Source organism: Trachinotus anak, unplaced genomic scaffold, assembly GCF_046630095.1.
Source record: "Trachinotus anak isolate AG129_WGS33_773 ecotype Australia unplaced genomic scaffold, CSIRO_AGI_Tana_v1 ptg000021l, whole genome shotgun sequence".
NCBI lineage: Eukaryota > Metazoa > Chordata > Actinopteri > Carangiformes > Carangidae > Trachinotus > Trachinotus anak.
In genome coordinates, this window is record NW_027273872.1 from 2,961,290 (window position 1) to 2,988,137 (window position 26,848).

The 26,848-nt window shown below is 40.7% G+C and overlaps 1 protein-coding gene across 1 annotated transcript; it reads left to right on the forward strand.

The window, feature by feature from the left end:
- The first annotated feature begins 987 nt into the window (after positions 1-987).
- Positions 988-25,812, forward strand: zdhhc9 (zinc finger DHHC-type palmitoyltransferase 9). Its single transcript, XM_071457740.1, has 9 exons — positions 988-1,788; positions 10,920-11,080; positions 15,462-15,620; positions 17,369-17,506; positions 17,959-18,007; positions 19,073-19,175; positions 22,183-22,286; positions 22,584-22,695; positions 24,223-25,812. The coding sequence occupies exons 1-9, from the start codon at positions 1,625-1,627 to the stop codon at positions 24,385-24,387; spliced, it is 1,155 nt and encodes a 384-aa protein (XP_071313841.1). The 5' UTR covers positions 988-1,624; the 3' UTR covers positions 24,388-25,812.
- The last annotated feature ends 1,036 nt before the right edge of the window (positions 25,813-26,848 follow it).

The following is a 26,848-nucleotide window of genomic DNA, read 5'->3' on the forward strand; positions in this document are numbered from 1 at the left end:
ACGTTAATCCAGAATCTCCCACAGGTGTTCGACTGGGTTGAGATATGGAGACTGCAAAGACCAAAGCATATGATTCACGTTATTTTCATCAAACCATTCGGTGACCGCCCTCGTGCCCTATGGATGTGAGGCATTGTCATCCTGAAGAGACCACTCCCTTCATGAAATGTTCCACTGATCGCTGAGGAGAACTTTGTATTGATTTGCAGTGACTCCTCCCTTTAAGGGAACAAGTGGACTCAAACCATGCCAGCAGAGTCACTTAGATCTCTTCCTCTCGCCATCCTGATGCAAAATCAGAATCAACTGGGGCTGCTCAGCATTTTAATGCATGTCACAAAGCATGATTGGATGTTAACCGCTGTATTGTACCATGCAGTGCACCTGTGTGGAGGCATCTGCATTCATTATGTTTCTGCACTCGTTTATTCAGGTTTTTCCTTAAATTTGTTTTATTCACATGTATTTTTGCTTGCAAAGACATTTGCATATGTAGCAAAAAAGCACTGATACCCAAAACAAAGAACACAGATGTACTTGATGTAGATGCAATGAAATAAAAGAATTAACTATAATTGGCATGAAACCCAAATGAAAATGTTTTGCATAAAATAAAATGAAATAAAAAGAACAAAAACACTAAAAGTCAACATATCTTAATCCCAGTAAAAGGTGATTTTCTCTGGGGACCTCTGCAGTGTTCACCTCAGCTCCCTGGAGCCTGTAAACTACATATACAGCAGCACTTTGGGGATTAATGCATCTGGTGTCCATTATCAATTAACTTCATTAATACTCTTCCTCGCAGTCTCCTCCCCTGGGTAATAGGACAGGGGAGCAACTTAGCATATTAATGTGATCTAAATTGGACCTTTCTCTGAGTCCTTTGTTCCCCTTTCTTTTACCTGTCCTGCCCCTTTAAGATTAGACATTTCAATCTAGGCGTGTTTCCTGCTGCCATTGACTGAAACCGAGAAGTGGCATCCTGCGGGAAAGAGGCACATCCAGCTGCTTTACGCCTGCGATCAGTCCTTATTATCCCATGAAGGCTTTAATGTCCATGTTCAGCAGCAAGGTCACAGTCTGATTCCTGTGAACGCGGAGCAGCTTCGCCTGTACCTTCATTTTTTTTTTTTTTTTTTTATAATTTATCGAGATGATATGAATGTCAACCGGTCAAGGTCCGCTCCCCCTGTGCCACAGCCGCGGCTGGATTTCCTAGCGTCTGCAGGGGAACATCTGCCGCAAGCGTTTGGATGAATTTCTATTAATTTGCAGCTGTGAGAGGGCGGTGAAGGGTCGGGATCGTTCGTCGGAGCAGCGTGGGAGCTCCTCTGTGGGAAAGCCATGCTGCGGTAAAGACGGCAACATGGAAATAATATGGACTGGAAAACACTGATGATGTGATTGCGACACTTTTAACCACAGGAAAATGCTTCACAGTCTTCACCCTGTGCAGAAATCTTTTATATAAGTCGTTGTGGACTGTGTGACACTGACTGAACTGTATTGATAAGAATATATAAGATCCTCCTCAGCCCCGTCTGCTCATTGTTTGAATCGTTTCTCACCACAACACCTGACATCGAGCCTGAGGAGGGCTGAGGACCGACCCGACATCAGGATGTCGGCGGTGATGATCACACGGAAGGTGCGGAAATGGGAGAAGCTCCCGGGGAAAAACACCTTCTGCTGCGACGGCCGGGTGATGATGGCCCGGCAGAAGGGAGTCTTCTACCTGACCCTGTTCCTCATCATCGGGACCTGCTCTCTCTTCTTCGCTTTCGAGTAAGTCCTTTCCTCCCTCTGACTCCCAATGAGACTAAATCAAAATTATGATTTGCTCCAGAAAGTGTTCATAAGTCACTTCAGGGCGTTTGTGGCTCCTCCCAGTGCCCAAATATTTCTATGGTCGCTGTGTGAAACCTTATCCTGCAATGACCAACTTCAGAGCTGCAGCAATTAGTCGATTAATCAATTAGTTGCTGGACAGAAAATTAATTGGAAGCTATTTTGATCGGTGTTGAGGAAAAAAATGTAAAAATTCTCTTGTTCCAGCTTCTCAAATGTGGATGTTTTCTTTTATTATCATAGAAGATGTTGCCTGAGGTTCATTTTTCACCATTTTATGATATTTTATAAGACAAATGAGAGTTTGACAAAGCAGATTAGACAATAGTGAAAATAACCGCTGCAGTCCTGCCACACTGTTTGGTATTTTAGTGTAAGCCTGCAACTAATGATTATTTTGATTATCGACTTCTTGTCAGTGAAAGTGGGAAAAACAAGATATTTCGTTCCCCAGGATCTAATGTACTGAAACTGCTCGTTATCCAATCAACCATCCAAAATGCAAATGTATTCAGATTACAACTATACAGTACATGATATAAAATTGTAAAATCCTCACATTTGAGAAGCTTAAACCAGAAAATATTTGTTATTTTTGTGTGAAAAATTTCAGAAACTAGTAATCGATTATCAAAATAGTTGCTGAGTAATTGTCTGTCAATCCATCATTTATTTTCAGACTCCTCTCACCTGTTTCTGTTGTATTATATTTGACCTAGTGTACAGTAATGTTAAAGGATTATTGGGTGTTTGTAGGCGTCTAAAATCTACTTAAATGTCGTGTTATTCTTTGGATCAGTGTTTTCTTCTTCCTGCATGGATCCAAGAATTCCTGTTTCTCAAACACAGTGGTTCCATGTTTTGTTGCTCAAAATCCAGTTCCTGATGCAGAAAAGGTTTATGATTGACCACATTCAGAGGTGTTTAATATTTAATCACGCTGGCTGTCCAGCTTTGCTGCTGGTTTAAGATAGGAAAGCTGCCATTTCTGTTGTCTCAGCAGTTCCACTACTCACACAACCCGCTGGACCCCTTCGCCCCACACACACTGCTGGCTGGCTCGGATGCAGCACGTGAACCCAAATCCTGTCATTCCGGCTGTATAGAGGATTGTTTTTAAAAAGAAGAACATGACTGTGAATAATCATCATGAAACTGTGCTGCTTCTCATTCAGACTGCGCCCACTTTCTGTCTTAGTCCTGTTTATTTCCTCTTCTCTCCTTTTCTCGCCAGTTTCTAAACAGACAAATCAGCCACGATGATTTAGCACAAATCTTGCTCTGTAGCACAGTAACCTCTCTTGACTGTGGGCGTGTATGCAGCTATCAGGCCAAATGGATTTAGAGCAAAGCAGAGAAGAGAAGTAGCTGCTTTCACTGGTGCCAGGCCCTTCCCATCTCTATCTGCTCTGCACTTTAATGGCCTCCTGCTTTTCTTTGAGTCTGGACAGAAGGAGCTGCTGTCCGGCTCAGAGCTCAGACGATACCGCTCACACTGAGCGTCCAGAGCCCAGAGGAGGCATTGTGGTGACTAATGGCTGCAGGGTTGTTAGCATGCTATGTTCATATTACAGCAGAACATAATTATCTCCCATGGGGTGATGGATATTAACGTGGAGATTGCGCACAGACAACGTGGGGGTAATTTTCAAACTCGCCATTACACGAAATGTTGATACATATCTGATTTAAGCCTCTGACAGAGTAATAGCCGTCTGCAGCAAGGCTCAGAGGTTTAATACAGCCACACACAGCAACTCAGCTAGTGTCAAGGCTGCAACTCACTATCATTTTCATATTCGATTCATTGTTTTTTTTCCACATCATAATTTCCAACATCCTTTTGTGACTTATTTAAATTGCGTTGCTGGTTTTGTCTGAGCAGGAGTCTTAAACAGGTCACCATAGTATGTGACAAAGACCTGCAGCAGATTCTCACATTTTAGAAGTAAAAGCACAGAATGTGGCAGAGTTGATCACTCCATCACTTTAAAATAAATAAATAATAATAATACTAAGTAGTAGTAGTAGTATGTATTGCTATGAAATCTAGTACAGATGTTGTACCTGATCCTCCGACTCTTCCTCTGGAGCCACCAGGAGGTTGACATTTTTGGCTTTTTAGCAAAATGTCTCCACAACTATTAGATAGAAAACCATGATACACAAATCCAGTCCTCAGTCAGGATTAACAGTAATCACTTTGACTTTTCATCTAGTGTCATCATCAGGTCAAAATTATAACTGTCCAGTACTTTGGTTTTTACCAAATACCTGTGATACCTTTGTGTTTGCTCCTAATTTGCAAATGTTAGCAATTAGCTAAGATGTTGAACATAGTTTCACTCATCTTGTACTATAGATAAGTGAAATAATGAATCAGTCATCAAAATAGTAGCAGATTAATTTTCTGTCAAGCAGCTAATCAATAAATCAACTCATCGTTATTGCTGTAGTTAATATGATCCATATGATAATATATTTTAAAAGATATGATTCAAAAACTCAAAAACAAAAGATGCATGACACTGCATCATTGTAATCAGCGGCTAATACTCGTGCATTCAGTTGTATTTTATCATTCTGTTAGCACATTTTGTCTTTGTAGTGTTTAGTTTCCTTGTTTTTTTGTGTTTTTTTTTTTTTGTATTCATTCTTCACATGTGGGCTCGAGCTTGTGCTATGATCTGCACTGTGGCGTTGATGGGAGAACAGAGAGGGCTGTGTCCTGGCGTGGGCTGGCTCATTTCCAACACCAGCCGAGCAGACATCTCACTTTTATCACCAGCTTTCGGCTCCCTGTGCAGGGAAACCTCTCTTTAATTTCTACTGAAATGTGGAAACGAGCGACCGAATGCAGAAAAGTAATGACTTATTAGAAAGAACTAAACAAATTAGTCACTGAGGAGGAAGGCCCAGCCTGTTTTTGTTTTTTTGTTTTAATGCCATTTTACATTAAAGTTACATTGGATATTATCTGACATGTATATATCCACAAGAGGCTTCCTCACAGTTGGATGTTCAGTGGTTAGGTTCCCATTTGTACATATGTGCATGTGGATAGCCGCCTATAGAGCTTGGACGAAGGAACAAGAAACTGGAACACAAGGACAGTGTGTCATCTGTCTGCCCTCCCCAGGACGCTGAGCTACGAGGCTGGAGAGGCATATGTGCATCTGATGAGACTGATCCTCTCTGTCCGTGCTCTCTCTGTGTACGTGCACACAGTGTGGGGGCCTTCAGTTGGTCCAGAGGAGTAGAAACACAGGGCTGAGCCTGCAGACCAGCTGCAGTCAGGGGAGATCTTGTAACAGACCCCTGAGCCTCCCTCAGCATCTCTAACCCCACCCTGTCTCCCTGCTAGCCAATCAGAAAGCAGCACCCAGCCCAGGCTAAATGAGCAATAACGTGATTTATGCCCTATTCCGAATACATGCTCCATTTACAGTAACAGCGATCTACAGGCTTTGTTGTCCGGAAGCTTCCCTGGCAGGTCCAGAGTGCTGTGTCACACAGGGAGGGACATTTTTATTTGTGTCCTCACTTTGATTGGTGCGACATAGATGCTCTTCCAGAAGAAATGTATGGAGAGAGATGCCTCTTCAATCATGTTCCTAAATCACCAGGATTGTTTTTCATGTTGGTGAAATTAAATCATAAGATTTACCATTAGTCCTGATTTCACTTAGTAAATATTCTATGGTGCAACATTTATAATCCCAACTTTAATCTAGGAAAAGCTCCGTGACGCCGGCTCTAATGTTTCATCTCTTTCGTGTGGTATTTAAATGTTGCATAACAAGGAAGACTGATATAAACAGGACAACAGAATGTACCCGCTGAAGCTTTAGTGTAACCTCTTTTAAACTCACTCTCACATTTCAAAGAGGCTTGAAGGACAGAAATCTGGAGTCCAATGAGAGGTCTAAGATATCTCTGCTTTATACCTCTCATGTATCACCATTACATTCAAGTCATTAGATTTTTTTCAAAGACTCTTTAAAATATATGAAAGAAAAAATACTGATTTTATTTTTTGACCTGTGTTTTTTCTTTTCCAAACAAAGATGGTATCCCGAAGTGGCATCTCCTTCTTCAGTTTGTGCACCATGAACCAAAATGTTCTAATGTTGTTGCTCTCCAATACATTATATTCACATTCATTCATATTTTGTTTGTATTTTACAAATAGAGCAAAGACATTTGTCTGTTCCGGATGCCTGGGTGAAGAAATCCAATCAAACCTCAAGAAACAAGTGAAAAATCTTTTTTATTGTGCAACAGACAGAATATATTTTAGCCTGATGGTTAAAAGAGTCTTTTACGATTCTGCAAGTGCCTCCAGATAAGTTGTAAATGTTGTTGAACGACCTTCTAGGTTTTTCATAGTTTGCCATGTATTTATTTTCCTAAAGAAAAAGATACTTGGCTCCGTGACTTGAATGTATCATGATACATTGGAGGCACAAACTGGAGAAGAATGATCCCATTTATGAAAGAGGGCTGAAGTTGTCTGAGATTTTTTGCTGCAGATGGATGCATGAAATCCCCCTCTAATCTGAATATTTACCAAGTTCGGTAATGGAGTGACTGTGACTGTGTGTGGAAAGTCAGAGAGGGCAAGCAGAGTTTGTCAGCTTTTGTTTTTTTTTTTTGTTTTTTTTTCAGCAGTGCCCTAGAAACAGGCAGAGTCTACAGATGTTTGTATGACAGACGGCTGTTACTGAGGCCCACTGTGGATCTGCCTGCACAGCGAGTGCATAATTCATTTGCAGTATGATTCATGCAGGTCTGCAACAGCTTACAAGTGTTAAGTATTAATAAAGGAAGGGCTTGAAATGCTCAACAAAGGTAAAATGTCATGAGTCACCGATGAATAGCATGGTGGTATATTAATCCTGGGTTCAGTGGTTTTATTGCTGAGGAGTTGAAGTGATTTTAATTCAGCGATGTCTCGACTTTAGAGGCTTCTCATCTTTGAGCTCATGTCATCCTGACTTAATAAGGGAAATCCTCTGGATCCAAGTCTGCGGTAGACACACCCTGATGCATCTAATGCCCCACACACACACACACACACACACACACACACACACACACACACACACACACACACACACACACACACACACACAGAGCAAAGTGAAAGTCACACTTTAAATGCAGAATAAGGAGTCACTATATATTTAATGTGATTTTTGTCCTTTATGACCAGCTGATTGCAGGTTATTTAAGCCAACAGGGCCCATTTAATAAACGATACACAATCTCCTCTCTGTACTCCAGGACCTCAGGGCCTAATGTCCACTCTTTAATGATTTTATGACAGTTGCATAAGGGCCAATTAGGTAAACAAGTACAGCATATGGCAGAAACAATTTGCACACTTAGTTAGAGGTGAATTCTAATGAAAATATATGTTTGTTGTGTGCTTTTGAATTCATGATGTGCACAAGGTTACAGTAAACGTTTCACCCCTCAGATGTGATGTGGACCCACTCTCGATTGATTTTTAAAAATGCTGAAAGGCTAATGTGAGGTGTTTGTTCCAGTTTGTTCCACTGCCCCCGGTCCAACTGTCACTGATGGAAAAAGTCTGAACCTATTAAAGCAGAAGTGGCAATGCTTTACTATAAAGTCAAAATACTTGCATAAAAGTATATTTCCCAAAAGGATGAAGTAGTATAAAGTTAAAACACAAGTGTATGTGCCTCCAGGGGTGCAGCTTGTGAACAGGTAAGGCAGGCAAATGCTTGGGGCCCCAGGCTGTTAGAGGGCCTCTGAGGGCTGACAAACCTAACTCCACAGCAGTGTCTCAAAATGCAGCTCCCTCCCCCTTAAACAACCAATAGACGATTTACAATAGCGTCTCAGAAACCTCCCTAAACAGTCCCCGTGTCTTTCCCTGGATGATTTAACACAACATCACAGAAGCAGTGTTGCAAACTGTCTCAGTAAACTCTGCACATACGTACAAAGATAATGAAATTAAACTAATCTGACTGTTACTACCAATATATTAAACTTTCTAGCAGCTCCTCAATGTGCATCTAAATCTAACGCTTTAAATTAAAGTGTTTTATGGAGGTTGCAGCTCGGACTGTGCAGCCGAAGTATAATGAACAGAGCACTGGAATAAATTCACTAGTGTTAACTCGACGAAATCAAACTGAGATAGTAAAGTTAAATCATTTAAAATGAAAACATTGATCCCATTCAAAGTTCATTCACGTCTCTGTCTGGACACTGGCTTTATATTGTGGGTTGAAGTTATTTAGTTATTTATTTAGGTTTTTACTCTTCTTTTTAATCTATATTTTGAAAATTACATGCCTTTCCTTGTTCTTTATATTTAAAGTCAATTTAAATTATATTAGCATGAATATTTGGAATGAAGATTTTTTTTTAGATTTCGTACATTTTTCATTGGTGTCAGATTTTTTATGATATAATAGTGATTAATTTTTGATGATGGCAATTTTTGCCAAGGGTCCCAAGGTCTCCGTACAGTAACGTGGTAGATGTGCTTGGTAATTTCCACCAGAGAGCTACAAACAGAGGCAGAGAGTTGAATAAGAAAGACAGGGAGTGTGTTAGAGGCATGTGTGTATCGTTTGGCAGTCTGATTGATCGTCTAGCTGATGAAAACATTTCCCCCTCATGGACACAGCGCCAGATTAAGTCCCGTTTTTTTTTTTTTTTTTTCTGCTGCCTCTGTGGTGACTGATGAACACACAGCGTCACGGTGCCAGCACCACCCTGCTCCTCAACAGCACAGGAAATGGTCACATCCAGGAAGGACGTGGGGGCTTGATGGGAAGCGATGATAGAGTGTGCCTCGAATACCTACCAGTCATCATTATGGGAATTACACCTCATCGACACACTGCCTCTCCTCAGTCTGAATCCACTGGCCGCCCTCTGCTGTCTCTGCACTAAAGAATGGGACAAACATACTTCACAGGCCTGCTCCAGTGGAAATTTCTATTGATTTGATCTCTGCTCCTTGTTTCCATTAGTGTGAAAAAAGACACTGCAGGGAAACTGCTCAGACTAGTCCAGCAGGTGTTATGTGTGTGTGTGTGTGCGTGCGTGTGTGTGTGTGTGTGTGTGTGTGTGTGTGTGTGTGTGTGTGTGTGCTGTTGTCTCGTCAGTGCTCAGGTATGCTGACGTACCTGATTCATCTGCATATTGTAGTGCGACATAAGAGGTGGACTTTGTTCTCTGCCATATTTTGCTCACTGGCAGTTGACTCAGCTACGTCTCCTTCTTTTTAATCTTCCTTTCAGCTGTGTGTGGTGGAGTGGAGGAAATGCCAAGCAAACAAGGCAAAATACACCTAATAGACGACTGTCCAGTGACTTATTTTGTGCTAAAGACAGTTCAAAACTCAAAGAGACTCGATGTAAAATAATGTAAACAGTAGAAAGTAGAAAACTGAACTTTGAATGTTTGTGATTAAGCAACTTTATAGATTAATGGTTTATCTAAATGGTTCCTGATTTATTGGAATAATTACTTGTTTTATGAGATATTATAAATCAGATACACATCTTTTTCATGTGTTGGCTCTAGCACATTGGATTTGAAATAAAACAATAGCTACAGAGTCTGATCTAACAAACCCCAACTAAACCATCAGCAATCACATATTACTGGAAATATAATTATGATCACCCTAAAAAATTAGAGGTCATACTTTATGTAACAGTGTATGTGGTGTTTTGGCCGACATGTAATACAGTCATTAAAGGATATATTATATTAGACTCTATGCAAAAAAAAAAATCTTGAAATTTATATTTTGTAAAAAAATACATTTAAAATCCTCATTTACTCTTATTACTTATACTAAGCTCTGCACCAAAAGAGAATTTCTGTTATTCATTAATCTGATGATTTTTTCCAAATAATCCATTAATCATTTATTGTATAAGAGATGGCGTCATAATATGTCTTGATATTAAATTCTAGCAGCAAATTCTCACATTTGTGAGACTGGAAAGCTCAAGTGTTTGTGATCTTATCTTGAAAAATTACTTAAACGGTCGATTGATTATCTAATAGTTGCAGATTTATTTTTTGTCGATCCACATGCTGATTAATAATTAAGCTGTGTTTATACTGAATAAATGTATAAATCACCTCAGCAAAAAGAGAATAATGTGTAAATGTGATAACTGATGTATGTCTATAGAGCATCAATGGCCCAAATTTCGATTTTCCTTATAATGGAGCCGCGTGTGTCGGCTGTGTTTGCAGCTTCATGCATGACGTGGTACAGAAGTTATTCGTGTACAGGATATGGCACCGTCATTGCAATCCTGTAGAGCAACATTAGTGTTGCATTATGATTGTATGATCCCAGCCACATGAGAGGGAGATGACTTTAACTATTAATAACTGCATGCAGAAGCCTCCTCTGCTGCTGCTGCTCTGTTCTGTCGCAGCTCTTTGCTCTGCAGCTCACATCTGTTATCGCACTGAGCAGCGGCTCCTTTCTGGAGGAGTCCTGCTCGCTCTAATCTCAGTGGCCTGGCAAATGGAGTTATGCTAATGTTTCTCCACTCTTCCAGAAGGTGAGGGGAGTGTGGCATGGTGTTGTTTATTCATGGCCATGACTTCTGCGTGGTCCAGAGAAAGGGCAGCGCTCACAGTTCATGACCTTATTCTCTGAACACCAGTTCAGAATATGTATGGTGTCGTCGTGTCATGTCCTCTCTGCTGTTGTGCAGAGGGCTCTCCCATTTTATTATTATTATTATTATTATTATTATCAATCGATCTACCAATTATTAGCTGTTTTGTCTAAAATGTCAGAAAATTTTGTTGTTAAAGTAATTTCTTAATTTTCCGGTATTTTCCAATAGATTAATCGAATAACTGTTGCAGCTCTGATGAAATCATAAAGATTCAATGAAACAATATTAATTTGTAGTTAAGCAGACAGTTACTGTGGCTTCACCTCTTGTTTCACGAATGTTTTCCTTCTTCACCATCCTGAAATAAACCTGAACCACTCACCGACTGGACTTTACCTTTATTCACAATCCTTTGTTCCTCTGCAGGTGTCCATACCTGGCTGTGCATCTGTCTCCTACCATCCCAGTTTTCGCTGTCGTGCTCTTCCTCTTCGTCATGGCCATGTTGCTGAGGACCAGCTTCAGTGACCCTGGGGTGCTGCCGCGGGCTCTCCCAGAGGAAGCCACATTCATCGAGATGGAAATTGGTGAGTTATAGGAATAGTTTGCAGAAACCTTTTGATTTGAATTGATTTATCTTTGCTACCATTTGACTTTTAAACTCCTGTCTCTCCAGTATTCTCCTTAATATTTGGCTTTCAATCTAATATTCATGACTGAATGAGCACAGACACAAACACAATATAGAAATCTCTCGTGTGAAATGACCAAAACTGTTTTAACTTTGGCAGAAAATAATGTGTACATGCAGAATATCATTACTCTGATAAAACAGCTCGTCAGGGCCTTTAAATATTAAATATTAAATATAGTTTCCCATTCATTTTTCCACACTGTTTAACAGGATCACATACAATATATAATCTGTTCTGTAATACTTTAAGTCCTTCGGTGATGCCATGTATTAATATTAAAGCTGCCATAATCAATATTTTTATAATTACAGTGGGCCAAATGATGATGTTAAAACAACTTGAAGGATGATAATATGTAAATGTTCTGGTCAGAATTTGTTTTGTGGCCATCAGTTTAGTGAAAAGTTCAAATCTACAATGATATCACTTATGGCTACAACATTACCTCAAATATCATATTGTATGAAATTATAATAATGTATAAACACACTCATGTAATTTTGCATGAAATATTTTGTAGCTATATAAACTTGGGGATTTTAAGTGGAATTTGAAATACACAGTGGTTGTGTCAACTCGAAAAATGCTTGTTAGCAACATTTGTAAAAGGTTTGTGAAGACGAATCTGCCCACAGATCAATTTAATGCTGATAACAGTGGAGAAGAGTAGAGCCACTTCATGCACCTTTCAGTGATAATGCTCAGTTCCAGTGCAGATTTATGCAGGTTTGAAGTAGCCTGTGGTCTAATGTGACAGTCTAGCACCCGTCCTTGAAGTGTGTGTAGTCATTATTCACAGTCAGGAGCTGATAATAGCACCAGGCCGGGCACAAATCCCTTATCTGCCTCCATTCAAATGTTAAGTCAACAACAGAACAAATGGTCATTACAGCTCATTTGCTGTTATAGCTTCATGTAGATTGTTGTATGCATCGCTTTGTGTGTATAAAATGATGTGTACAGCAGAGGAGGTGGAAGTATTTTTGAAAGCATGAATACTTCAGTGTAAAGGCCTCAGTTCTGTTGGTTTATTCATGTTTGTTATGTTTTGTGTTACTGGAGGTTTGGTGTGCTCGTGGGGGTGTAGAGCTCAGTGTAACACACATTCATTACCCGGACTCTGTGTGTCTCATTATACAAAACAAACTATACACTGTATACTAATGACAGCAAAGCCTTTGCAAACAAAAACCAGAGTCTTGTTGTCCTCATCAGCAGTGGATGTTTGTGTTGTCCATGTCCGCTCTCTGAGTTTCCTCTTCATGTGTGGATGAGACGTTATTCTGTAAAATCTGTGTGTCCTCAGCCTCCGTGTCTGCGCGTGTGGCCGTTCAGTGCTCACTCTTGGTTTCTGTTAAAGATTCATGGCGTCCTCCATCCGCCACTCGGTGGAGACCACGCCCCTGGTCTTTGCCCATGACAGAGGAGGTCTGTAAACCCGGCCCTCTGAGGATGGGCTCTCTGGCAGCGAGCTCCTCTCTCATCATGGCTGTGACTCACTCTGCTGCTCGCTGGATGACAATAGCTCGGTGGCCGTGGCCTCTCTGGTGGAGAATGTGCAGCTCCTGCTTATAGTTCATATGAGGAAATCTCAGTGGAAATTATTCATGTGAATAGAGCTGCAACTAGTTATTGATAAGTTAATGTTCCAGCATCTTTTAATTGTCAGAAAATTATGAATCATCCTCCTCAGAAGTTCTGAGGTGAAACCCAAAGATGTTTGATTTATAACTACAAATAAAGAAAATACAAAGAAAAAGGTGGGGGTGGGGGCATTTAATATGATCAATATGTGGACAAATACAAGCATTTGTGGCGTGCAGAACACTAAAAGTCTGTATTGGCAGGTATTCTGGATGCAATGTGTCTCGAGCGTGGCGGTCTTCAGGTTGACCCAAAGCACATGATGCAAAAGTTTAGCTTGTTGAATTGCACAATTTTATTTGACCTCTCAGTTTTTTTGTGTTGTGTTGTCACTTATCTGTTTCTGAGGCCTTTTTCTACTGTTTCTGTGAATAAAACAAAGAAAAGCAGTGAATCCAAACATTAGAGAAGCTGAGTGAGAGGACGCTTGGAGTTTTTCCTTGATAAAATACTTACTCAGTTACTCAAATTGCTGTTGAACTAATTGATAAATTGTTTTGTCATTTTTATTTGATAAAGCAAGTTAAATAATCCAGATCCCTCACCAACAAAATTCAAAATGCAGGATTTGGATTTAATGTCAGTCCCAAATTTGAAACATTTAGTTCACAGACCAACTCTAAACAACATCTAACTAATTTATTATGTTTTTTAATACTGTTAAAGTTTTGTTTGTATTAGTGATGTATATAAATTATTGTCAATCTAAATCAATCACTAAATTAAGATGTGTTGTGAATATATAATTCATATGCAGAAAAGGAGCTTGGGCTGTTCCATGTCTGGACCAGTTGTAACCAGCAGAGACTCCAGGACGTTACTGGTCCAAGCCAAGAAACAGACCAGCAAATTATTGCTTTTTTTTGTTTTTTTGTTGTTTTTTTAACAAACAAACCAACTATAACATGTTAATTATTGAGCTTCAGAGACAGGCAGATGTCTGTCATCTAATTTACCTTTAAATGTACCTCTGCAAGTCTCTTCACCTCCAGAGTTTCTCCTGTTTACACAAGCAAACACAAAAAAAACAACAGGTCTTTACATTGGTTTTATGTTTGCCTTCACCTTGTTTGACAAGATGAAGGCAAACAGTCTCATATCTTCCTTTTTTGCTTTAATTTTTTACATTCTACCTAACACGTCTCCCAAAATACCAAGATTTCCATCATTTAAATACTAAATTGTGACATATGAGGAATATGAACGGCAGCAGCTTAAATGAAGCGCTGAGTTTAACAACTTCCATCCCACACTTAGAGCTGTTATAAAGTGTATTTTTAATGGTGTGAATAGCTGTTTTCTGTCATGAGCGTGGGCGTCCTGACAGAGGAGGCAGGTATGGGTGTTTGATCTCATCGTGAAGCTGAGGCAGGTGTGTTGATGAAGCGGCTGCAGCCTCGGTTCTCCGTCCTCTCAGCCAGTTAACGACCAGTCCCGAGGGGGAATGCTAATACAGGCAGAAGCATCCTCTTGGAATATGTAATGCCACTAGCAGAGCGAGCTGTGCTGCCCGAGGGAGTGGCATCATTCTCCGTGAGTGATGACTCATTAATTTGATTTCCACTGGTTTATCCTTAAAGCCGCTAAACCTAAATTCTGTAGATTCATAATGCAAAGTGTTTTGCGCTGTCGGATAAAATAAACGTCACAATCTTTATGTCTGTTGATGCGTTATGGATCATTTTGGATGCTTTTGTTATTTCTAATTTTATTGATTTATTTCTGTGTAGTTTTTATAACAAAGAATGGCCATTTACAGCTTTATACAAATGATTAATATGCAGTGTAGTTAATTCTAAATTTAAACACTTTCTCCAGCCCAGATAATTAAATTTCCACAAGTACCACATTTTTTTTATCTCATTGTATCCCCAGGAAGTGAAATGAGCATGTCAGCCCCTTTCCCTTAACTCATCACATTGACATCTGCCCAGTGCAGCATGTTAATGTTAGATTTCTCCCAAACAGTTATTCTCCTGACAGCTTCCAGCCGGCAACCCTCTGGCCATTAGCCAGCCTCTCCAACCTCTCAGCTCCTGCAGCACAACATAATCAGAAAAATCTGAATTTGCCAAGAACAGAGAGCGTATGAGAATTTAATTTGGTTGGTGGTAACTGCTGTGCAGATGCAAGAAGTCTCTCAGAAAAGACACGACTGCGACATGACATACGGTTATTTCAGCATTTGCAAGCTGATGCCCAAATAGAGCCGGACATGCTGCACTATAGTGCTGCTGATATATGATATTAACAGCTCAGCAGTGATTACACATAAATCCACCGTCCGTCAATAATGTATCGAGCCACTGTTGTCATCCACTGACGTTCTCAAGGTTCAGCCGTCAGGATTTATGTCTCATTTTTTTCTTCCTCTTGCCACTGAATCTCACATTTCTCACTGCCTGTTTAAGAGACAAACAGCAGGTGAATATAATATGCAATCCAGTGCAATAGTGCTGCAAGAAACTGCACCTGGTGTGAAGCTTATAATGCTCAGTTTTTGACAGTGTGTGTCGAGTTGTGTTTTCTGAGGGTGTAGTTGTATTACATTGTGATCTGATAACATCTTTTAGGATTATTGGACCAAGGCGCCACCTACTAACAAATGTTGTGCTTTATGTTTCCACAGAGGCAGCCAATGGGAACGTCCCCGCGGGGCAGCGGCCGCCACCTCGGATCCGCAACGTTCAGATCAACAACCAGATCGTCAAGCTCAAGTACTGCTATACCTGCAAGATCTTCCGGCCTCCTCGAGCATCTCACTGCAGCATCTGTGACAACTGCGTCGGTGAGAAATCGCTTCCCATCACTTCTCATCACTGGAACAAAGGCTTTTTTCATTGAAACAGGTTTATATAAGTTCCTCAGGAATAGAAAGGCCTTGACCTTAATTTTCTTCCTGCATTCATTTGTCAGTGTTGAAATTATATTAAAAAAAAAAAGAAAAAAAAATCAAAGCTTTATAAATAAATGTTAGACTAAGCAGACAGGCTGGAGAAGTTTTTAGAAAACTGAGACAAATGGACCGAAAAGTTCCCAGGGAATATTTTAAGCACTTTGAATTTTGAAGGAGGTTTGAACTGTGTGTGTTGTGTGATGTGATGTGATGTGAGTGTGTCTGTGTGTGTGTGTGTGTGTGTGTGTGTGTGTGTGTGCAGCTGTTTTATCTCTCAGCCCTGCAGAATAACAAGTCATTTGGCTGCTGATGATTGAGGAATGCGTTTGAAAGTAGCATAGACTCACAGGCCGTATGAGAGGAGACAGTGGAGGCTAAGAGAGGGAATAAATGCTCAGTCATTGTGAACACTGCTTCATCTGTGTCCACCTGCTGCAGAAACACACACACACACACACAGTCTAAGCAGCATGCCTCAGTCCTTATTTTACTGCAATTTTCCTTCTCAACTTAACATCGTTTATAGCGGGGAAAGTCTGACTCAGAACTTAGTTTGTTTATGGTCCAACAATAACTAGGGGGGTCACTGCACACATCTCTGATTTTTGTTCGGGATTCAAATAGAGAAAATGGCATCAGGGAAGTAACCCTGCAGGCCCGACGCCATTAGACTTTGGTATTTGGTTGAATGCAGGTTGTGACGTCTAACGCCGACGTTAATTTGACGTGGATACTGACGACAGCTGACGTTGATATTTTGTTAGTTTTAAGTTGTGTTGTTAAATAACGAAAATCCAACATCTTCCAAACTTCTCACGTCAAGGTAAACTTCAGTGAGCAAAACCCAACCTCTGCTGAACATCAGCTCAACATCACAATGTCAGTTAGCGAATGTTGGGTTTTGACATCAACCTGATTTTCATTTCCAACCGAAATTTAACGTGGGTCTGACGTCAGAGGGGCTAGAGTCAAACGTCTTCCTGACGTTTATATTCAAACCCGGTACCAGGAGGGAAAGTGCTGCCATTCAGCTCTAATATCAAGTATCAAGTATCCTGAGGGCAGCATGAAGGCGTCCACCAAATTTCACAGCAATCCATCAAATATCAACCTCAAAACCACAAATGTGAGCTGCTTGTGATGACCAGACATATAGGCTTCATCCTCTGGGGACCATGAGTGTTGGTACTAAATTTCATCAATAGTAGTCGAGATATTTCAGTCAGAACCAAAGTCATCCTGAGCCATGAGCCTGTAATTACTATGCAGTTAACTCCAAGTGGATTTAAACCTTCAGACACATTTACAGCTGAAACCTTGGTTGTTATTTTATTCCTTCTCATTTTGACCTTATGTCTAGAAGCCGCTTCTCGTTTGCATTCACTGTATATTATTGTGAAGCTCCATCCTTTGACCCTGCCCTGCTTTCACGTGGCTCTCCTCCAAATGAGAGCAGAGGCGAGGCAAAGAGGAAGTGGTCACTATATTTAGACTGCAGGTTTACAGATGCTGATGCACGAAGCTGTTTTCGACTGCAAGGCTGCAGCTGATATTGATGTATTTTTAACACTCGTTTGATTCCCAAAAGTGTAAATTTCACATATTTATACAGAGACTGTTTTTTTTTTTTCTTTCCACAGACCGTTTTGATCACCACTGTCCATGGGTGGGAAACTGTGTGGGCAAGAGGAACTACAGATACTTCTACCTGTTCACCCTGTCCCTCTCCCTGCTCACCATTTACATCTTCACCTTTGACATCGTCCATGTGGTCATGCGTAAGTATCAATCGTCCAATCGGAGGGAACAGACAGGTGTGGCAGGTAGGAGAATGGCTCCTGCTGAAAAAATGTGGCAGAACAGGAAGAATGACCTGTGACATAAGCTCACCTGCAGCTTTATGCAGCCAGCGTTTATGTAAATGCATGCACAAACTGTGACCTAGTTCGGACCAGGCTTTTCCTGAAGCGTGACGGGACACGCAATAGCACCTGACAGCTTGACATGATTCCTCTTTCATCCCCGTCCTCCTGTTTCCTTGTTCGACCCAACGCAGACAATAACAAGACAGAGACACGTGGAAACAGGAGCCAGGAGAATTAGCTCTGGGCTTGTTATCTTAATACTGTGTAATGTGTAAGAATTCCTTGTCAGAAGAATAAAAATGAATTAGGAAGCTGTTTCTGTATTTCTATATTTTTCTTTCTAACTTCTCTGTGTCTGTTCACAGGTTCAGTGGATAATGGCTTTTTGAGCACTTTGAAAGAAACACCTGGAACATATCCTTTTAAACTCTGACCACAGAACCAGGTGATGTGTGGGCTGCATTTACCAGAAAATTTGCCTAAAATAAAAGGTTAAAAACATTAATACTCCTCAACCAGCTCACCTCCTACTAAACCCCTACAGTGACCATCCAGTCTTTGCCTCAGGCACGGATTTAACATGACGACGTGATGTTTTTTTTTTAGCCTTTAGATGTAAGGAAAGTGTTCATCCTCTCTAACATAAGCTGCAGAAATTAGCATGTTCAGCTACGTGGAACATAGCTACTGTATTAACTGAGTGTTACAGCCGAGGCCCAGGAGCGCAGCATTAGTTTACATCGGGCTGTAGTTTAACACCACCACATACACCGTGCAGTACGAATATGCTGTTAGAGTTTAACATTAGCAGCTCTGCAGTGCTTTTTATTGAATTTGGGGAAGTTCAGGAACCCCAGCCAACAGATAACACAGGTTATCTTCATCCTAAAAGCCTTTTCTCTTGTTACACTGTAAGTGTTAAACACACTCTTTGAAAATGCAAACAGTAATGTATGCTAAACAGCCAAATACTCAGACTAATTAACTAATTCATTTAATTAATTAATTTGCTTTGTACTTGCAGCTTTAGCCTCAGTTCGATCAAGTTCATGTCTAAAAGTTTTGCAAGATACTCGATTTTTAAAAAAAGTCAACTTGAAACATTAAAAAGCTGAAGACTCCATTTTTAATATGAAGCTAGTGTTAGCTTAATTAGCAAGAATGGAAAGTTTGACAGATGTTGTAGCAATAGCCAAGTGTTTGTTTATCAAATGATTTTAAGTATTCGGTAGATTAAATAGATTTATTTAAGTAAGTTCCAGCTCATCTTGTCTTTGCACCGCAGTTAAAAGGGTTGACGCCCGCTGCGTTCGGCCTTACACTCATCATTAGACTTTGGTTCTTGCACCGACTTGTAACTGGCTTTAATCATGTTGCATAACTGTCTTCCATTCTGCCGTCACCTGCCGTCCACTGTTTAATCAGTGACCATGTGTCAGGCAGAAAACATCTGTTGCTGTTCTCTTAACTTGAGTCCACTGTGCTGGAGGTGTTGGTGTGTTTCTTCACCCTGTGGTCTGTGGTGGGACTGACCGGCTTCCACACCTACCTGATCTCCCTCAACCAGACCACCAATGAGGACGTAAGTGCATCTCGCTGCTTGTTCACTTAAACATACCTGCAGATTAATGGTGCTGTCACATGTGCAGGCTGCTCTCTTCGGTCTGAATCATCCTGTGAGGCGCTTCACATCTGGTTTGTTTAGGTCAGACTGAAAAGTATTAACTAACAGGATTAACTCACTCTTTGCTTAGTTTCCTGTGGTGGAAATTTCCAAATATCACTCTGTTAAACTGCACTTATGTAGACTAGAAGTGAACTGTTTACACTTTTTGTCTTAAGTGTCAAATTTCTGGATGTAATCCAGATGTGATTTAACCAATTTTTCGTCTAATTTTGCTTCACATTTAACCATGTGTGCTGCCTAAATGCAAATTTGGGTCGAGCCTACTAAAGCCCAGAGGGGGTTGTAGTCAGAGAAAGAATAACTTGTTCACTTCACTGGTTTATTTACAACACTAACAGTGTTGCTAGGCACCTAACAGCTATCTATAGGGAGAAGCATATTCATTTACACCTTTTTTAAACATCTGGTTTAAGCACTGAAATGCTTCTTGGTTGCGTTTGTATTTAGGCTGTTTGAACAAAACACACAAAGTAGCAGAGTGTAAATAAGGGCGAACTGAGAACCTTAATTTGTCTTAATTTCACCTAAAAGACCAAATATCCTACTTGTGCCATGTAACCAAAACCATGTTGGAGCTAAATCCAGCCCCAGTGATCAGATATAAAAATGAAGAAAATCCCCCTGAGTGCAGATATATTTCTATTCCTCACATATTGAAGAATTCAGATGAAGGGTTAGATGTGTTCAAGTAGTTTTACAATTGGATTTAGATGAATGTGATTGTGGTAGTTCAGCACTTAATGAGGATGAGGTGCAGTTTTAAGAATGAGTCTGTAAATCTTCAGGCAGCCTGCGTCGACGAGGCTGGAAAGATAAACACACATCGCTGCGGAGTAAACACTACAATTTCTAAGACCACAGAGCTGTTTCCTTGACAACGGCACCGCCTCGCTCAGCACTGAAGGACAGAGGCCTGGTAAACTGTAGCTTGTTAAACAAGGCTATTATATTGTAAACTAAAGCAAAGCAAATAGAGAAAGTGTTGTGAACTCAAATACAAGGGAAATGGAGACTAAAAAAACCACAGATTTGAACTTAAGTTAGAAAATCTATTTATAGCACGTCATTTGTTTAGACTTCTCTTTTTAATCACACTTCACATCAAGCTAAATGAATCACAAACTTTCTGCCTGTATTTGAAAAATTAATTCACCCTATTTTTTTATCAGTTTCAGTCACAAAATCACAAAAATCTCTTTACATGGGAAATGTGGCCAATTTACACTGAGCAGTTTTATTTTGCTTAGAGTCTGAGCCATATGACAAACGGGCTGGTAAAAGCTTTGAACACTAAAAGCAGCAGCTGGCCTCCTGTCTGCTCACCAGCGGGCCGACGTAGTCCACTCTTCTAAAAATATGCACCAATAGCTGCTATTCTTAACAAAACCAGCGACAGGACTGAGCCGAAACAGGAACAAAACAGAGCAGCTGGTTTGTGAATCTTCATTTGTCGGCTGCATTTAGAAGAAGCTTCCGATGCTAAATGAGGGAAAGAGTATCGATCGCTTGAGTGCATCACCACTGAGTCATTATTTAGTCACCACACACAAACACACAGATCGGGCAGATGTGAAGCAGTGGGGATGCATGTGGATGAAATCATTTCTGTTGTGTACACCAGCGTGAACAGTGTGTGTACTTTATCGGAGGCTTTGTTACTGCAGAGGCTCTGACGAGAAGCAGAGCGCCGCAGCAGGGCTGGAGGAGGTGGGAGATTCTAGATGGCTGAAAGCAAGAGAGTGCACTCATACTTTGTTGTAATGATTAATTTATAATTCTGCTTCTTCTTTCCTGTGGGACGGCTGGCCTCATTTTTTTTTTTTTTTTTTTTTTTTTTACATTTAATCGTTACTGAAGCTCTGCACCTATAGTGTAATGTTGCTCCAGGAGTTGAAACAGTGGCTGTCAGCCCAGTCGTTTCAATATCTGTGATTGGCCTAATAATAGATGCATCGATACCTGCAGGGGCTGGGCACGCTGCCAGAAATGCTGCTGTGGAAGAGAGGAAGGGGGGAGGTGGGTGAGGGTGGGTGAAAAGGAGAGAGAGGGAGGGAGGGAAGGAGAGAGTAAAGAGGGGGAGAGAAATGGTGGAATAAGGGCAAACAAGAGAAGGCACCTTGAGTGTTGTAGCTGCTCTGGTCTCCCATTGGATGACACATGGTCTGTCAGCTGTGTCTCCGCTGCACACAGACACACACACACACACACACACACACACACACACGCACACACACACACACACACTATACACGTAGGTGTGCAGTACTGACCTACATCCACAGCACTTAAAATAAAAAAGAAATAAATAACTGCATTTTTCTCTCTTGCAGCAGAGTCAGTCTAAACCAACCCATGCTGGAAAAAAAATTAATATATTATATAAATTATTTATGCACTTAAGTTAATATATCAGTCTGCTTCTTCTCTGTTTCTATGAAAAAAATATCATCTAACCTGTATTTTTAGCACTATATTAATGTAATTAAACAATAAAAATCAAGATAAACGTGAATATTTGCATCTAATTATATTAATATATTATAAGAGAGTGTACATACAGCACAGTGACAGACTTTGTTTGTTGCTCTGACCCTTTGTATGAATTTATATGATTTTTTTTTCAGTTTAGTTATTAAAGTGGTTTTAATCTGTAGTTGCTCGTCGGCACATAAAGTTCCCATTAAACCAGGAATCATTAAATCCCTGTCAGGATCATTTTAGTAGGTCAAAGCCAAGCCTGTGGGAATAACAACTAAAAATGGAGCTATGCTTTTGAATAAGGTATAAGCAGAGGGAGAATCTGTCTGAAAGAGAACCGAGCGAGGTTGTAAGGTTGGATGTGTTCGGGACGCTGGTTTGCTGCTCCAGTGATGGGTGTTGTGCACATTGTGTTTTCCCCCAGATTAAAGGATCCTGGTCTGGAAAGAACAGAGTCCAGAACCCATACAGCCACAAGAACATCATCAAAAACTGCTGCGAGGTGCTGTGTGGGCCGACGTACCCGAGGTAATGTTGAACTAAATTGTTCATCTGTTCATTGCAGGAAGAGAAAACGCGCTGCACTGTCTCACACAGCGTTGGTTAATTGGTTTCGTATTAAACATCTGCTCTGAATCAGAATGTGACCTTGTTTTTTATCGCCATGTTATTCAGATCAAGTTTTATGTCTCGCTTTCTTTCTCCTGTTATCAGTGAGTTCTGTATCGGCTCCTGTGATAGATTAGACTTTCTCTCCTCTCGCCTCGTTCTGGTGAATAACGAGCAGGACGCAGTTAGTGACTGATTGCCTTGTCTCGCTTGCAGCGTCTTAGACAGAAGAGGACTGATGCAGGAGGATTCGCCTGTTTCTGCAGCGTCTGCTGCTCCCTCCTCCTCCGCCTCCTCCTCCAGCACCAACCCTGTACCACAAACCACGGTGAGAGCACACACACACACACACACACACACACACACATAAGATTTAACATAAAGTCTAAAGCAATCATAGAGGGCGTTGGAGAGAAGAAAGGAGGTGTGTGTGTGACAAGTGGAAAACACTTTTCTTATCAGAGTGACATTGATAATTAATCTTGTGACTCATGGATGTGGTTTTGGAGTTAATCAATATTTTGTGCAGTTCCTACTCTTTCATATTAATGCTGTTTTAATGCTGTGTGTTGAACATTTTCCACATTTTGGACCATGAAGTTCCCGACTGAGTCTCACCCCTCGATGCTGCTGCAGAACATACTGACATTAAAGTGTTTCGCTGCAGTAATCATATGTATTTTAATCTATTTCAGTTTTAAGCAATTTTAGATTATCTGACAAAGTAGTTTCTACTCTGAGCCTTCAGTAATTTCAAAATTCTGGGGCCTAACTGAGTAACTTCATTGTAAACTAGTTCATTTCACTGTGTTTCAAATCAGAGCATCAGAGACTGGGTAATGGTGGAAGAAAAGAAGAATAATATTATTTTGTTTGTCAGCTTTAAATGTTTCTATAAAACCTTTGCAGTTTAAAGTCTGTTCTGCTCTTTGGAATCAGATGAAAAAGATCCAGCAAGTTTAAAAAGAAACTTTTACTTCAACATTTTAAAATACACAGTTGCACCTGTGGGACGCTGTGGCCTCGGTGGAGCTACTTTAGTCAAGTCAAGTCAGTTTTATTCATGTAGCACTTTTTGTGCACAATGGCAGTTCAAAGTTGTAAATGTGGAAACAGTGGTGACTGATCTCAGATCCCCTGGTAGTTTGTTCCACAGAACGGGACCAAAATAAGTCAAAGTGAAGATCTGGATCTTATTCTAATATGTCTCTAGATGACCCGAGGGCTCTGGTGTGATATAGTCAGTGAGCAGATCAGTAATATACTGCAGAGCCAAACCATTAATGGACCAGCTGCAGTGTTTTGTAGTTAACTCTGGGTCTTACTGGGAGCCAGTGAAGAGTCCAAAGCTTCTCATCAGTGCCTGCATTCAAAATATTACTTGAGTAAAAGTAAAATAATTTTAGCATCAAAATGTACTTAAAACTAAAAGTACTCATAATGAAGAATGTCCCATATAAGAATAATGTATATTATTATATTAGATTCTAATTATTGATGCGAGGACGTGTGCATTACTTTCATGTTGCAGCTGGTAAAGATGTGGCTCATGTTAATGACTTTATTTCCTGTGAATTTCACCACAGGGATCAATAAAGTTTTATCTTAACCTATAATAATTTCTCAATTTATTGTCGATTATATTTTGTATTATGAGTCAAAATCTGCAAAGTATCTGACTTTATCAAATAAGTTGTAGCAGAGCAGAAATATAAAGTAACAGAAAATGGGAATGATTAAGTATCTCTGATACCTGAGATGTCACTTGTGTTTTTATTTGTGTCAAGCCTCTGCTGCAGTTCAGTTTGTCGTCAGTGGCTCTGCATCTTTTCAGCATGTTGTCCTCTGCCTACAGAAAACCACAGCTCCGCTCATCCCCAACGAGCACACACCTGATGAGGCCAAGCCGAGCATCGCCGCTTCCCCTAAAGAGGAGCACTCTTCCGCTCCCAAGGTCCCGCCCCTGGCTTCACCCGAGACTGATGTGGAGACATCCATCGCCAAGGACAAGACCCATTAGCTGTATGAGGGGGTGGCTCCACTCGTAGCCCCTCCCCCTTCCCCTCCCAGCATCCTGCCTGGTCAGGAACTGGAACATTAATAATCAATGTCTGATTACTGTGCGGGTGACTCAGTTATCCTCCGACTCCTGCCCTACATTCAACCAGAAGAGCAGAGTTTCTGCAGCAGCTCCTCCTCTTCCCTCCTCCTCACCAGTAGCTACAGAGATGTCTGATTGACACTTACTCCTGCAGGAGGGGGAGTGATTTAATGGAAAGTCAGCAGCTTCCTCTGACTCCTGAACACTGCATGGAAAAGACACGCGGGGGGAGAAGCTGCTGGGAAAACGGCAGAAAAAAAACAAAAAAAACCCACTCTTCAAGCGGTATTGCTTGAAGAGTGCTCTGATTGTCAGTACTTCTTTTCTTTATTTAAAAGTTGCATAATGACATTTATTGTGAGATGCCAGTTCAAATATACTCCCTGCAAGCGTCTGGCAAAGACAATATTACTTCTGGACATGTATAAAACATCATACGTACAGTCGGTTTTTGTTGTGTATGCCCTATGCAAATCATGAGAAGGCTGGACAAGCTTTTTCTTTGCTGTTTGGATAAAAGCATTTCACCTGTAAGTCTGTGAGTACACATGATGTCCAGGCAGGGGGAGGACATGCAAATCCTTAGCTGAGATATTCCTAAAGGCTCCTTCCAGGCAAGTCAAACTCTACCTTTTATTCTGATATTGCTGCATTCTGTACTGTTGTTCCGTACGAGCATCTTTCTTTTTAACTTTTTAAGTGATCTGATCCAGACCAACGCCTGTCCTTCCATTTTTATATAATCAAAGGTGTATTGTGATGTTGGCGCTCTGAAACAGATCAAGTCTTGCATCCAGGAGATGCTCAGTCTCAGCGTGAGTGAGAAAAGGCCTGACTTCTGGTGACACTAGACACTCGTAGTAACAGTGCCTTATCATAACAGCTGCACTATGAAAATGCAGCTGAAGTCAACCAACACAGAAGCCCTTCAAGTTCGTTCTGATCAAGTGTTAAATGAGAAATGTTGAATACACAAATCAGTCCGGTGGTTCCCAACCAGAGGGTCGCAGGAGGTGGAGAGGGGGTTTTTGCAAGATAATCTTTATTTGCTTTGTTGACGAGAGTGATGCCACTCTCATGTCTGTGTCGTAAATACGAAGCCACAGGTGGAAGATGGTTAGCTTAGCTTAGCTTAGCATAAAGACTGGAAACACTAGCTCTGTCCAGTAGCAAAACATCAGCTTGCCAGCTCATTGAATAACACATTATATTTAGTTTGTTTTATTCTGACACAATTTGTGGTTTCTTTTTTTATATTTTGGTATTTGCACTGATTTGAGGGGTCAAAGGTCTTTAAGGTTGGGAACCACTGAATTAGACCTTGTGGAGAAAAAAAAAAAAAAAGCAAAGCCATTGTTGAATTGTACTTTCATAGGTACAGATGTAGTGAAAACCTCTCATCTGATGAGTGAGGAGGACGGACGTCAGCAGGGTTTTGAACTTTTTAGAAGCGTAAGCGCGGCCAGTGTTCGTTAATTATTCTGCCTGTGAGCTTGAGCACCTCCTCCTGCAAATCACACCAGAGCTGATCTTCCTCTCTCCTCCCGCCGTCTTCTGCCTTCTCATATTTAACTCATCATATTTAACTCGAGGCCGAGGCGGGATCGTTGTGGCAGAGAGAAAACGCTCAGTGCTGTCGTTTCACACGTCGGTGTATTTCAGACGGAGCTCGTCTGAAAGATGATGGAAGATGAGAGAACGTGGAGCAAAATTTTTTAGTATTTAAATGATTTTAGCAGATAGCGAGAGTTTGTCATAGTGATTGTGTTATATGCAAGACAGAGTTAGTGTTTGTGAAATATACTTGTGTAGAAATTCTAGTGTGTCAACAGCATCGTGTCATACTCTGAAATCTGCCTGAGATGATTTAATCTAAGACTCAAAACGGTCACAATTCCTCCGTAATCTCCTAAAAAATATTAGCTCCTAAAAATATATGAATGTATTGGAAGCTGGAAAATAAATTTTCAGCTGCTGGGATTGTTGGCAGCTGTATGATCATTTTTTTGTGTGGAGCAGTTTAAAGCTCAAGATATTAGACCCTTTAAACATTAAAAGATGAATCAAGGCCTGAAAGTAACAATTTATTTGTCGACTCTTTTCGTGATTAAATTATTAACAGTTTACTCTATTTAATGTCAGAAAATAGGAAAAAGTTGACATATTCAGTTTATAACAAGAACCCCCCCACCCCCACCCCACCCCACCCCCCCACCCTACACCCAGCAAACGCTCACATTAGAAAAGCTGAAACTTTTAGATGAATCCTTTTATCCATGTTTACTTCCTCTGTGCTGTGATGAGAGAAGGAGACATAACTGACACATGTGCAGTGGAGGATGCTGTAAAGTGTGTGCCAGTGTTGTTTCTGTGAAGTAAA

Coding starts and splice junctions, on each gene's coding strand:
- zdhhc9 (XM_071457740.1), top strand. CDS start 1,625: ATGTCGGCGGTGATGATCACACGGAAGGTGCGGAAATGGGAGAAGCTC. Junction 15,621..17,368: donor CATCTGTGACAACTGCGTCG/GTGAGAAATCGC, acceptor TTCTTTCCACAG/ACCGTTTTGATCACCACTGT. Junction 22,696..24,222: donor ACCCTGTACCACAAACCACG/GTGAGAGCACAC, acceptor CTCTGCCTACAG/AAAACCACAGCTCCGCTCAT.